The sequence below is a fragment of the Poromitra crassiceps genome, assembly GCF_964638095.1.
Source record: "Poromitra crassiceps genome assembly, chromosome: 8".
In the NCBI taxonomy this organism is placed as follows: Eukaryota; Metazoa; Chordata; class Actinopteri; order Beryciformes; family Melamphaidae; genus Poromitra; species Poromitra crassiceps.
This window is the reverse complement of record NC_139629.1, coordinates 1,789,767-1,804,919: the sequence shown is the minus strand read 5'-3', so window position 1 is coordinate 1,804,919 and position 15,153 is coordinate 1,789,767. Positions and strand designations below refer to the sequence as shown.

General features: G+C 45.5%; 1 protein-coding gene across 1 annotated transcript in view; it reads right to left on the bottom strand.

Moving 5' to 3' along the window:
* LOC310781627 (unconventional myosin-X-like) overlaps positions 1-15,153 on the bottom strand; it is a gene marked incomplete at both ends in the record, with an annotated part of 104,651 nt that overhangs the window by 60,028 nt on the left and 29,470 nt on the right. The window contains one exon of the mRNA XM_083642229.1: positions 10,287-10,385. Coding sequence (XP_083498355.1) covers positions 10,287-10,385 — 99 coding nt within the window. The remainder of the gene's footprint in view (positions 1-10,286; positions 10,386-15,153) is intronic.

Here is a 15,153-nt window from a genome sequence, read left to right as displayed (position 1 = left end):
TTTGAACCGATACCGGTACGATACCGGTACCTGGAATTCGGTACGGTACCCAAAACGGTACCATTTTCGGTACTTTACACGCTCTAATAACAAAAAAAATTACAGTTGTAAAAAAAATAATAATCCAAACTTCTCAGAGAGAGCCATCGGTATTCACTAAAGCCTTCATATCTCAGGCTCTGTAGCACATAGAAACATAAAATAAAAAGCATTTGAGAGCTTAACCCTTTGGCTTTTCGTATTATATTTGCCCTAATGTTCATTAAAAAATGTTTTATCTTTAACCCCAAAAATTAAAAATTAAAATATTCTAATGCATTTTAAGAAATGTTAATAAAGATTATGGCAAATGTAACCCTTCCAAATAAAAACCCACGGGTTTAAGCTCTCAAATGCTTTTTATTTCATGTTGATAGCTACTATACAGGCTGAGGAAATACATTCTGTTGAACCCTTGACAATTACTGCAGCAAGAGTAACGTTAGCGTTTAACGTTTAACGTAGTAACGTTTGCAGTCGTTGTGAAGACAGTGAAAAGCCCCGTTATCTAACAACCACAACGGCAGTGAAACAACTTATCCAGCTAATGCTAGCTAATTAAATAACGTTACTTGATGTTGTAGAAGTCGATGCCTCTCTCAACGTTACAGCTGAGGAGGTGCTGCTAACGTTAGCTCCGGTGCGGTAGGCTATCTGCTTCATTCACCCTCAGCCTATCTAAGACGTTACAGTCTTCAGCATTTAGCTAAATATATCTTGTGTTTGACCATGCTTCCTCAAGTTTGAGGTGTTTCCCTGGCCAGCTTTGCAATTCACATCACACATGTTGCAACCAGTGTTGTCTGAGTCTATCTTGGTAAAGTGTAGCCACAGCTTTCGGCTGGTCCTGTTTTGCTTTCAGAACCAGAGTGACGTACTGACGTAACGCGCTCTCGCGTGTTGCCTTAAGGTTCCGTCGGAATTTCTATTTTCACCACTCTCTTTCTATTACTCAGATGCGTTCAAGTACCGAAATTTGGTACCGTTCGTTTTTATGTGAACTGGTACGGGGCAGTACCGACGTAATTCGGTCGGTGCCTGTAAAAGTACCGAGTTCGGTACCCATCCCTAGCCATGTGTTACCATGTGCCATGTGTTACCATGTGCCACCCTGTGCCATGTGTTACCATGTGCCATGTGTTACCATGTGTTACCATGTGCCATGTGTTACCATGTGCCATGTGTTACCATGTGCCTCGTGTTCCCCTCTAAATGAGACCTGCCTGCAGTTACTGTGGAGAGTAACATGAGCCACATGATGCATGCTGGGTAATGATGAAACATCTCATCTGTATTGACAAAATCAATTAAAGGCAATGCATTGAGTAAGATCATGACGACATCAGTCGTGCTGTTCAGGTGACAGCACTGCACCTTGCCCTGCTGTTCAGGTGACAGCACTGCACCTCGCCCTGCTTTTCTTTACTTGTGCGCCCCTCTGGGGATAACTCACTGTCAATCCAGCTGGTGCCATCTGGACTCACAACACACACACACACACACGCACACGCACACGCACACGCAAACACACACACACACACAGATGGACGCACGCATACAAACACAAAACACACACACCCCCTATTTAGTAGAGCCCGACCGATATATCGGTCCACCAATATTATCGGCCGATAACCGATAAATCGGTATCGGCCAATATGTTGGCCGATACCGATATTTCTTTATTTTGTATTTTTTAAGTCGTAGACAGCATGTTATTGTGTATATATTTGATATTTTTCCTGAACTCAAGTTATATTTTATATTCTATTTGTGTTTTTCTATTTCTAGTTATTTATAATTATTAAATTCCCAGTGAAGTTTACTGTTTCATTGCATTGATGTAATTTTGGACAATAAAGTTTATTGATAACTTAAGCTGTAAAATATCCTGCCTACGTTACATATCTCAAGTCATATCTTTGTCAAGTGTTTCATATTTGAGGGATCATTGCAAAAACATTGTGTAATATAATGTGTATAATATAAGAATATCGATATATCGATATCGTATTTTTTTTACTCCCTTACGCTTCGTTCACACAGACAACCTACGCCTTGCCTCAACCCACGCCTACGCCGAGCTGGGCGTGAACCTGTTACACGCTTTTGCGATCACACCGCACGCCTTTTGCACGCCGAACCTGGAGCCAAGTCACAAGCGCCTCTCCTCTCTCCCGACTGTATTTTTTCACGTGTTGTCCAGAATTGTCATGGGTAGCCTCTAGGTAAAATAAATCTGATATATTTAATGTTCTATTGATGCTGGATATGTATAACCAGGTCTGACTATAGTCGGACATTTTAGAGAGGTGATCTTGCAAGAATATGTGCTGGCACAACAACATTGTCCATCTTGCTTCTTCGGTCGCTATTCTCTCTCATGAAGATTTGTTTGCCGACGGGGAGAAAGCCCCACGTGATAGCCACCCGTCAATCTCTCTGTCTCTCTGCTCAACATGTTGTAGTAACTCCATTTTATTTTGAAATTCAGTTGACTTTGCAATTTCCGACGGATATTGTGCGTTTTTCTTTCATGGCTTGACAGAAGAAGCCTGCCTGCACGCGCCTTGTCGGCTTCAAAATAGAACTCACGCCTATTCGATAAAATCGGCAAGGCACAGGCAAGGCGTGGGTACATGCAGGGTTCACGCTCAGGCGCCCGGTGTACACAGCCTCGTTGACTAAAACGGACGCCTATTAAAAAGCGTGGGTAAAGGCAAGGCATAGGCAAGGCTTGGGTCGTCGGTGTGAACCCACCGTAATATCGGTATGGGCATCGGCCTAAAAAATCCAGTATCGGTCGGCCTCTAATATTTCGCTCTCAGCAAGTCCACTCTTGGCACTCTAGCCTTACTGGTCTTCTTCAAGCGCGCGCCGTCCCCAAGAACAAGAGCGTGATGCACGGTGATATGATGGTTGATGTGACAGGAGGCAGCTCAGCTCAGCGAGTTAAAGACTAGAGAAGAAGATGATGATGGTGAAGAAGACACTCTGGTCCTCCTGCTCCTGTCAGTCTGCAGGCTGAGTGGTCAAACTAAACACTACAGCCCCACAGGGGCCATGCTGCCACTAGGGATGTCAATTTTCGGTTAATTTCACTTTCGATTAACCGGCGCTAATAATCGATTAACCTATCGGTTAATTCATAATTTTTTTATATATATATATTTTTTTTTGTCTATTTACTCAATGAGCTCATGCCCAAACAAGGCGTGTCTATTTAGATGCTGAAATGTTAATGCTTTTTGTGTTAGAATTTCTAACACAAAAAGCATTAACAAGCATTAACAAAAAGCATCAACATTTCAACACAAATTCTTTTTGTGTTAGAATTTCTAACACAAAAAGCATTAACATTTCAGCATCTAAATAGACACGCCTTGTTTGGGCATGAGCTCATTGAGTAAATAGACCAAAAAAAAAAAAATTTTTTTTTTTTTTTTTTTTTTTTTTTTAATATTAACTGATAGACCGACAGCAATAACCGAACAACGACGTTAGCGACGGTTAATCGATTAACGGTTAACCGTTGACATCCCTAATATTTATATATTACATGAGATCACATGATAGATCACATGTGGTTATTAGGTTTTGGAGTGTGACTGAGAGCACATTGTGTGCAGACGCTGTCTGCTTCTCATACAGCCTGTGCTTCACATATGAGCTGAGAACATGTTGGTTGTCACACCAGGCATGTGGACACAAAAAGCATTAACAAGCATTAACAAAAAGCATCAACATTTCAACACAAATTCTTTTTGTGTTAGAATAATGTGATGTATGTAAAAAGCATTAACATTTCAGCATCTAAATAGACACGCCTTGTTTGGGCATGAGCTCATTGAGTAAATAGACAAAAATAAATAAAAAAATAAAAAATATATATTAACTGATAGACCGACAGCAATAACCGAACAACGACGTTAGCGACGGTTAATCGATTAACGGTTAACCGTTGACATCCCTAGCTGCCACAATACATCTCCACATCCACCTCTGACACTGCAGATGGATGTGAGAGCACACACACACAGACACACACACGAAATTCTAACACAAAAAGAATTTGTGTTGAAATGTTGATGCTTTTTGTTAATGCTTGTTAATGCTTTTTGTGTTAGAAATTCTAACACAAAAAGCATTAACATTTCAGCATCTAAATAGACACGCCTTGTTTGGGCATGAGCTCATTGAGTAAATAGACAAAAAAAAAAAAAAAAAAAAAAAAATTTAATATTAAAAAATTATGAATTAACCGATAGGTTAATCGATTATTAGCGTCGGTTAATCGAAAGTGAAATTAACCGAAAATTGACATCCCTAATAAATATGAAGAGGAGGCCCACAGCACAGCACCATGCCCTGGACCACAGCACAGCACCATGCCCTGGACCACAGCACAGCACCATGCCCTGGACCACAGCACAGCACCATGCCCTGGACCACAGCACAGCACCATGCCCTGGACCACAGCACAGCACCATGCCCTGGACCACAGCACAGCACCATGCCCTGGACCACAGCACAGCACAGCACCATGCCCTGGACCACAGCACAGCACCATGCCCTGGACCACAGCACAGCACCATGCCCTGGACCACAGCACAGCACAGCACCATGCCCTGGACCACAGCACAGCACCATGCCCTGGGCCACAGCACAGCACAGCACCATGCCCTGGACCACAGCACAGCACCATGCCCTGGACCACAGCACAGCACAGCACCATGCCCTGGACCACAGCACAGCACCATGCCCTGGACCACAGCACAGCACCATGCCCTGGACCACAGCACAGCACCATGCCCTGGACCACAGCACAGCACAGCACCATGCCCTGGACCACAGCACAGCACCATGCCCTGGGCCACAGCACAGCACAGCACCATGCCCTGGACCACAGCACAGCACCATGCCCTGGACCACAGCACAGCACCATGCCCTGGACCACAGCACAGCACCATGCCCTGGACCACAGCACAGCACCATGCCCTGGACCACAGCACAGCACCATGCCCTGGACCACAGCACAGCACCATGCCCTGCACCACAGCACAGCACCATGCCCTGGGCCCAGGAAACATATATAATGCACATGCCTCCGAGATAAACTATTGTGTACTTGCTAATTAACGTGTCCTATCAGTTGTGCCATACATGGTCTCTACTGTCATCGCCATGGTAACCTGCCTGGCAGCAGACAGTTGGGTATAGTATAGCCTGTACAGTATAATAGCAGACACTGCACTCTGCACTGGAGTAAGTAAGAGGGTATCACCACCTTAATGTTATTAAAGAGCTCTTACGTCTGGTGTATTTTACCAGACCAATTGAGCTGATGTGGAAACACACACCGTAAAGCACAGCTACACTCTGCTGGACCCAGACACAGGTAATAAAGCTGCCTTTATGAATGGGAGCCATGTCAGATGCTTCTCCTCGGGGGGTTTCACTGACTCTGCTGAAGATGTCGGTCTGCAGGGTCCAAACAAGAGCCTCTGCTCATCTCATCGCATAACCTCAGACCTTGAAATACATGGCTTTCAGCCACATGCATGCAGGATGAATGATATCTCTCATATTTTGTGCTACAGCGTTGATGCTATCTGAATGTGTTGATGCTATCTGAATGTGTTGATGCTATCTGAATGTGTTGATGCTATCTGAATGTGGATCATTAAAAACAAACCGACTCCAAGTTTCCCACGACAGATGAGAATAAGCTCACTCAGTATGTGTGGAGGCATCAGAAGAACACAGGGTTCTGAGTTGTGGTTATGGAGGCATCAGAAGAACACAGGGTTCTGAGTTGTGGTTATGGAGGCATCAGAAGAACACAGGGTTTTGAGTTGTGGTGGTTATGGAGGCATCAGAAGAACACAGGGTTCTGAGTTGTGGTTATGGAGGCATCAGAAGAACACAGGGTTCTGAGTTGTGGTTATGGAGGCATCAGAAGAACACAGGGTTCTGAGTTGTGGTTATGGAGGCATCAGAAGAACACAGGGTTCTGAGTTGTGGTGGTTAGGGAGGCATCAGAAGAACACAGGGTTTTGAGTTGTGGTTATGGAGGCATCAGAAGAACACAGGGTTTTGAGTTGTGGTTATGGAGGCATCAGAAGAACAGGGTTTTGAGTTGCGGTGTTTAGGGAGGCATCAGAAGAACACAGGGTTCTGAGTTGAGGTTATGGAGGTATCAGAAGAACACAGGGTTCTGAGTTGTGGTTATGGAGGTATCAGAAGAACACAGGGTTCTGAGTTGTGGTTATGGAGGTATCAGAAGAACACAGGGTTCTGAGTTGAGGTTATGGAGGTATCAGAAGAACACAGGGTTCTGAGTTGTGGTTATGGAGGTATCAGAAGAACACAGGGTTCTGAGTTGTGGTTATGGAGGCATCAGAAGAACACAGGGGTTTGAGTTATGCCATGGAGGCAAAACAAATTTCAGTGTAAGCTGACAATAAAGTTGTATCGTATCGTATCGTATCGTATCGTAGTTGTGGTGTTTAGGGAGGCATCAGAAGAACACAGGGTTTTGAGTTGTGGTTAGGATGACAGCTGCATGACAGAGGCTGGATGTGGAAGTGATGCGATAGGTCATGGTCCTCCTGTGTGGACGGGGTTGGATATTGGGCCTCTCCCTGTTCCTTCCCCAGACCCTGACCATGACCATGACCATGACCATGACGATGACCATGACCATGACCATGACCATGGACGATCAGTGAGCGCTTGGAGATAGCGGAGGCTACGTACTGCTAACACTACTTCAATACAAAGGCTTTCCTCTAGAAGTGAACTCATTTTCCTCTAGATGACATCTGATCCCCAGACATTTGAATTGGAAGCTATTTTTTACCCTTTCATCACCACCATTCTTTCTCTCTGCCCCCCCCCCCCCCTCTCTCTCTCTCTCTCTCTCTGTGTCTCTCTCTCTCTCTCTCTCTCTCTCTCTCTCTCTCTCTCTGTCTGTCTCTCTCTCTCTCTGTGTCTCTCTCTCTCTCTCTCTCTCTCTCTGTGTGTGTGTGTGTGTGTGTGTGTGTGTGTGTGTGTCTCTCTCTCTGTGTGTCTCTCTCTCTCTCTCTGTGTGTCTCTCTCTCTCTGTCCCCCCCCTCTCTGTGTCTCTCTCTCTCTCTGCCCCCCCCTCTCTGTGTCTCTCTCTCTCTCTCTCTCTGTCTCTCTCTCTCTCTCTCTCTCTGTCTCTCTCTCTCTCTGCCCCCCCCCTCTCTCTCTCTGTGTGTCTCTCTCTAGCCCTTTTCCCACATGCGCTTTGTACCGCAAAATGACCGGTACGTGGTCTAATGCCTGCATGTGAGAACGGCGCCGTGCCGGTATAAGCGCGACCCCGTCGTCGCGGAGATTTCACCACTTTCCAGCCTGTCAGAAGAGCGGTATGCGCTTTAGCGGATACTAGTGAGAAACGGGTGCAGTCATTTTCCGCGACACTCTCATGGGCGAGGTGTACACACGTTGCTTAATGTTCCAGCGGGCATAATCTAATCATTCGCGCACATTAAAGCAAACTGGCGAAATGATCTTGTGATAATAAGAGCAGTAGCCTATGTCAGCTTCATGTGTGGGTGTGCTGTGCTGATTTTCCCCTCTCCTCTCTGCTCGCTCTCTGGCCACAGTCCGTCCTCTTCCTTCAGTCACAGCCCGACAGGGCAAATGCATGAAGCGAAAGTGGAAGTATTTTGCTTACGTTGCCGACAGCGAAGGCAAGCCCGGACACATCAAATGAAGCCAGTCTGTAAAAAGTGCTTCAACGCGATGCAGGTGAACGGATAAACAAGCAAACTTATTTCACCATTCAGAGTTTTGCCGACACGTCACTCCCCCACTCGCTCTGCCCCCCCCCCCCCCCACATACAGGCAATTTCGCTGATAGATTCCCACATGCGCGAGCCGAAGTGTGAAGGGAAATGTCCGATATTCACTTACAGGTAATTTTCCGGTACGCATGTGGGAAAAGGGCTTCTGTGTGTGTGTGTCTCTCTCTCTCTGTCCCCCCCCCCTCTCTCTCTCTCTGTCTCTCTCTCTCTCTCTCTCTCTCTCTGTGTGTGTGTCTCTCTCTCTCTCTCTGTGTCTCTCTCTCTCTGTGTGTGTGTGTGTGTGTGTGTGTGTGTGTGTGTGTGTCTCTCTCTCTCTCTCTCTGTGTCTCTCTCTCTCTGTGTGTGTGTCTCTCTCTCTCTCTCTCTCTCTGTCTCTCTCTCTCTGTGTGTGTGTCTCTCTCTCTCTCTCTCTCTCTCTCTCTCTGTGTCTCTCTCTCTCTCTCTCTCTCTCTCTCTCTCTCTCTCTCTGCCCTCTTGAACAGGATTTCCTCCAGACACAAAGGCCAACACGTAAAGCCAAACAGAGAAGCACAGGCCAGTGACTTGTCACATGGAGCCCATTCCTGCCATTCTTAGGTGTTGAGCCCATCACAGAGCCCAGAGGTCAGAGGTCATGTACAAGATATTAAACGGCCTCTCATACGTGCTGTGCTGTGCATCTGAATCATAGTTTAGCAGTAAGACCAAGAGATGCTTTTTGATCAGCTGTAGCCTGTAAGCTGTAACACTACAGGTCCTTGGCTTTTAGTCTAAATCAGCAGGGAGAAATGCATTGGTCTGACCTTCACGAGAGACTAAACAGTGGTGGTTTGAGATAGCACTTCCCTGGCTTTCAGGTGCACCTACAAAATGATGTGGGGGAACATACGTCATATTATGTCACAGCGCAAAATCTCCTTAAAGAGTCCTTAACTCATTGAGTGCCAAGGACGGCGATCGACGTCAAAGTAAATAGTGACGTAGAGTGCCAAGGACGTCGATCGACGTCAAAGTAAATAGTGACGTAGAGTGCCAAGGACGTCGATCGACGTCAAATACGTTAAGTCGTTGGGGAAACGGAAATCGCATCGCATCCGTATGCATCGATATGCATGAAGCATAACGTTAGCTGTGCCTGCAGCAGCCAATCTGCTGCCACAATTGAGCCCCTCCCGTGTCCGCTGTGACAGCCCATCCGCATGATCAGCCGTGGAGTTGTTATTATTCTCAACTGGAAGCATGGGAGCCGGTGACAAACACACGCGGAACGCTGTAAAAAAGCTGGATGTAGCGCACCCTTCACTGTGCACAGCAAACGCAGCAGAAAGCCACCAGAGACACTCCCACGGAGGAGGGGTTTGCAGTTGAAGGGGGGGGGGGGGGGGCACGCAGAGCAGCACGCAACACTGACCCAGACAGCAGGACAGGATTGGCAAATGCAAGCCAGAATATCCGATGCCCACCAGCAGCAAATCAAGACCAGCAAGAAGCTGCAACCAGCAGCGCACGCAGGGGCCAGCGCTGCTGGTTGCAGCTAAAAAATATTATTCTGCCAAACAAAATTCCCTGGCCTTCACTGTTTTATTGAAGGAAATTATTTTTGAGGTGTGACTACATCAGAAAATTAGCTTCAGAGTCAGTGATGTGCTTGAAATGTTTAATTTCACAAAAGGCTCATTATCTCAGCTTCTAGAAAAAAACGGCTGTTTTTGGTTAAATCAAGCTATCTTCTCCGGCTGATAACTAAAGAACGGAAAATTATATCAATAAACCTGTTTTTGCTGATGATAGAAGAGAGTCTCATCGTTCTTTTTGCGTGTTCAGTGTTTACATAGTAATATCACACAATATTCTGTGGGCCTCGAGAAATCACTGAAAAAAGCTCTGAAACTCTGGCACTGGGAGCGTCCGTTCTCCAAAAGTGGCTGGCACTCAATGAGTTAAACTAATGAAAGCTGCTAAATGATGCAGATACACTGAATAGACAGAGGACAGTTTGGGACAGGTCACAGTGGATCATTGACAGAGGACAGTTTGGGACAGGTCACAGTGGATCATTGACAGAGGACAGTTTGGGACAGGTCACAGTGGATCATTGACAGAGGACAGTTTGGGACAGGTCACAGTGGATCGTTGACAGAGGACAGTTTGGGACAGGTCACAGTGGATCGTTGACAGAGGACAGTTTGGGACAGGTCACAGTGGATCGTTGACAGAGGACAGTTTGGGACAGGTCACAGTGGATCGTTGACAGAGGACAGTTTGGGACAGGTCACAGTGGATCGTTGACAGAGGACAGTTTGGGACAGGTCACAGTGGATCGTTGACAGAGGACAGTTTGGGACAGGTCACAGTGGATCGTTGACAGAGGACAGTTTGGGACAGGTCACAGTGGATCATTGGCTCTGTGAATGTAAAGAATGAGCTTCTTACCTTTCCATAGTCGGTGGTGAGGACCAGGGAGGCGTGGTCACAGGAGCTGACGGTGGAGGGGAGGAGCTGCTCTTTGTGTCTCAGCCAGACACGAGCCCCCTGCAACACAAGAGCCACAACGACCACATGAGCATCTAGAAGCACAGCTCACATATGGGTCATCCGTTTCAGAGGAAAGTAGCCTTACTGTATATCTGGGTTATGTGTTTCAGAGGAAAGTAGCCTTACTCTACATCTGGGTTATGTGTTTCAGAGGAAAGTAGCCTTACTCTACATCTGGGTTATCTGTTTCAGAGGAAAGTAGCCTTACTCTACATCTGGGTTATGTGTTTCAGAGGAAAGTAGCCTACATCTGGGTTATGTGTGTCAGAGGGAAGTATTCTTACTCTACATCTGGGTTATGTGTTTCAGAGGAAAGTAGCCTTACTCTACATCTGGGTTATGTGTTTCAGAGGAAAGTAGCCTACATCTGGGTTATGTGTTTCAGAGGAAAGTAGTCTTACTCTACATCTGGGTTATCAGTTTCAGAGGAAAGTAGCCTTACTGTATATCTGGGTTATGTGTTTCAGAGGAAAGTAGCCTTACTCTACATCTGGGTTAGGGATGGGCATTTCTAGCAAAAACACTATTCGAAATTCGCTGGCCAAATTCGAATTTAATTCGAAATTCGAAAAAAAAAAAAAAACTAAAAAAAAAAAAAATGTAATTTTTTTTTTGTGAGTGAAATGTTGAATTGTCTCCCCTGATTCTAAGTCTACGGCTTTATTAATTAATATAAAAAGCTTCTGCTGTGGATTTTTAGCTCAAACAAGCATTGCACCACTGAAGTAAAGAACATGTTACATGACATTGACATTTTCGAAAATAAAAAACAGTTTTGACAATCATGAGTGGTTCATTAAATATTTAGTAGGCTCAGGTCTGAGTGCCAAATGGGTGCCAAAGTCACCCCCTCTCCCTCTTCATGGGATTTCATCCGCCATTCATTTTTCCATAAACCTTGCTTAAAATGCTTATAAAAATTGTTTTACTTGCTCAAACCAAGCGATTTGACTATACTTAGAATCAGGGGAGACAATGCAACATTTCACTAAAAAATTTTTTTTTTTTTTTTCGAATTTCGAATTTCAATAATAAAAGTGGACCTTGATAATAACAACGATTATTCGAAAATTCGAAATTCGATGCCCATCCCTAATCTGGGTTATGTGTTTCAGAGGAAAGTAACCTTACTCTACATCTGGGTTATCCGTTTCAGAGGAAAGTAGCCTTACTCTACATCTGGGTTATCCGTTTCAGAGGAAAGTAACCTTACTCTACATCTGGGTTATCCGTTTCAGAGGAAAGTAGCCTTACTCTACATCTGGGTTATCCGTTTCAGAGGAAAGTAGCCTTACTCTACATCTGGGTTATCCGTTTCAGAGGAAAGTAGCCTTACTCTACATCTGGGTTATGTGTTTCAGAGGAAAGTAGCCTTACTCTACATCTGGGTTATGTGTTTCAGAGAAAAGTAGCCTTACTCTACATCTGGGTTATGTGTTTCAGAGGAAAGTAGCCTTACTCTACATCTGGGTTATGTGTTTCAGAGAAAAGTAGCCTTACTGTACATTTGCATCACATTTACATGTTAGGCACTTAGCTGATGCTCTTATCCAGAGTGCCTTACAGCAAGACATTACAAGTGGCCAACAGTAAGGAAGGCAAATAGACATAAGAAATATTCCTATGCCCTTTTACATGATCCTAGAAATACATGCCTCTCTCTCTCTCTCTCTCTCTCTCTCTCTCTCTCTCTCTCTCTCTCTCTCTCTCTCTCTCTCTCTCTCTCTCTCTCTCTCTCTCTCTCTCTCTCTCTCTCTCTCTCTCTCTCTCTCTCTCTCTCTCTCTCTCTCTCTCTCCTTCCCTGAGTCTCTCCACCACTACTCTGTGCCACACAGCCATTCCCTCACCACACCAAACTGGCAAAGTTATCCTCTCATTAAACTGCCGTTGCATTTGAGCAGGGAAAGCAGTTAAACAGGCCTACATGCTGAGGGTGTGTCAGAGGTTCAAGGCCTACATGCTGCTGAGGGTGTGTCAGAGGTTCAAGGCCTACATGCTGCTGAGGGTGTGTCAGAGGTTCAAGGCCTACATGCTGAGGGTGTGTCAGAGGTTCAAGGCCTACATGCTGAGGGTGTGTCAGAGGTTCAAGGCCTACATGCTGAGGGTGTGTCAGAGGTTCAAGGCCTACATGCTGAGGGTGTGTCAGAGGTTCAAGGCCTACATGCTGAGGGTGTGTCAGAGGTTCAAGGCCTACATGCTGAGGGTGTGTCAGAGGTTCAAGGCCTACATGCTGAGGGTGTGTCAGAGGTTCAAGGCCTACATGCTGAGGGTGTGTCAGAGGTTCAAGGCCTACATGCTGAGGGTGTGTCAGAGGTTCAAGGCCTACATGCTGAGGGTGTGTCAGAGGTTCAAGGCCTACATGGTGAGGGTGTGTCAGAGGTTCAAGGCCTACATGCTGAGGGTGTGTCAGAGGTTCAAGGCCTACATGCTGAGGGTGTGTCAGAGGTTCAAGGCCTACATGCTGAGGGTGTGTCAGAGGTTCAAGGCCTACATGCTGAGGGTGTGTCAGAGGTTCAAGGCCTACATGCTGAGGGTGTGTCAGAGGTTCAAGGCCTACATGGTGAGGGTGTGTCAGAGGTTCAAGGCCTACATGCTGAGGGTGTGTCAGAGGTTCAAGGCCTACATGCTGAGGGTGTGACAGAGGTTCAAGGCCTACATGCTGAGGGTGTGTCAGAGGTTCAAGGCCTACATGCTGAGGGTGTGTCAGAGGTTCAAGGCCTACATGCTCAGGGTGTGTCAGAGGTTCAAGGCCTACATGCTGAGGGTGTGTCAGAGGTTCAAGGCCTACATGCTGAGGGTGTGTCAGAGGTTCAAGGCCTACATGCTGAGGGTGTGTCAGAGGTTCAAACTACCACAGAGTCATACACACTTTGTAAAAGTGCCTAAAAGGCTTTGAACCTTTGCTTGTGCGGGGTTGGTTTACCTCATAAAAGAGAGGAAAATGGCACAAAATGAGGGTTTGCTGCTCTAACGTTAACACTGAACGATAATAAACAAGTCCATTATCAGCCTATTCCCGTCAATTGATAAAACTCCCTCCTTTCTGCTTTTCCAGATTTCAATAAACCCAACGTCTCGCCATACTACCCAACACATCGTGGTTCCAGACGGAGGTGAAAAGCAGCAGCAGGATACATGATATGGGTGGTCTGGACTCCTGTGTTTGTGTATCCATCCATACGGAGTCACTGAACTTCCCGGCCATGTTTGTTAGCAGCTCAGTAACCAGGAGCAATAACAGGAATCGCTGGCTGATTGCTCAGACAGACAGTCATTTCCTTACAGCAGTGAAGCATACATTTATAGCCCAGCCAGCGTTACATTGACTGTAGTGGAGCAGAAACAATGCCCGTACATCCTGAGTCTGCATTCTAAACGTTCCATCATTTTAGATGACTAGTCCCAAATTAACTGCCAGGGTTAAACTCTGAGTAGCATAAAGAAACAAGTTGATGGTGAACCTATAAGAAGTTGTCAAGCTGAAGAAGTTTGTCTGCGTTTCCCCAATCTACGGTCTCAACTATGTCCATTATCTTAAGTCTTAAGGTAATGGACATGCAGAACTTGGGCTTGTGCGCTGCTTAACCGCAGGACGTGCAACTTAAAAGTGCAATGCCTGAAAGTTCTCCTATCTAGTATCGCTCAAGAAGGCTGTCTTTAACCAGCCAAACACCAGTAATCATCGCAAGTGGCTGCTTTAAGGTGGAGAGAGTGGTGTGTCCAACAGGGCATCAAACTGAAGAGATCATGGCTTCCACTAGGAAACCTTAGACAAGGTCAGACCTCCCAGACATCAATCCTCATGAAGTATTAACAGCAGGCAGCAGGCGGCCACGTGGGACAACATGCTCCCACCCATGTCAGGGTCAGAACTAAGATCAACATGCTCTTCTTTAAGACGCTTGAAGATGATGTGAAATTTAGGGCTGCAACTAACGATTATTTTCATAATCGATTAATCTGTCGAATCGATTATCTTCTCGATTAATCGATTAGTTGTTTGGTCTATAAAATGTAAAAAAAAAATGGTAGCAAATGACGATCAGTGTTTCCCAAAGTCCAAGATGACGCCCTCAAATGTCTTGTTTTGTCCACAACTCAAAGATAATATCAGTTTATTGTCATACAGGAGTAAAGAAACCAGAAAACAGTCACATTTAAGAAGCTGGAATCAGAGAACTTTGACCTTTTCTCTTAAAATTGTACTCAAAACGATTAATCGATTATCAAAATAGTTGTCGATGAATTTTCTGTCGATCGACTTAATCGACTAATCGATTAATCGTTGCAGTTCTAGTGAAATTCGATCGGGTTGTACAGTACCATCGCCGAATCACAGAGACAGTGATCAGATGCAAGAGGAGATTAGGTCAACATAAAGGAATTATTCTCAGCACAGAATAAGCGAGCCATGTTCTTTCCTGTATTTGATGCAGGCTGATTCTTGGACAAAGACTCGCTCAGCCAGGCTCAAAACCTACTTCCATCATCAAGGTTTCTTCATGTGCTTCAGACGGCTAATGGAGCAGAGCTAAATGTGGCTCTCTCTCTCAAACCACCGGGGACAGCGGTGAGTGGGCTGGAGGGGGGGGGGTCGTGTAAAATTGGGAAGGGGGTAGGGTGGGGGAGTTATAAGAGGAAGGCTGCAGGCACCTGATAATGTCCCAACTCCCATTGGAAGAAAGAGACACATAGAAACCTCAGGACACAAACATTATAGAATTATTATTTCTATTAATAAAACACTGAATATGAGATGATTGTG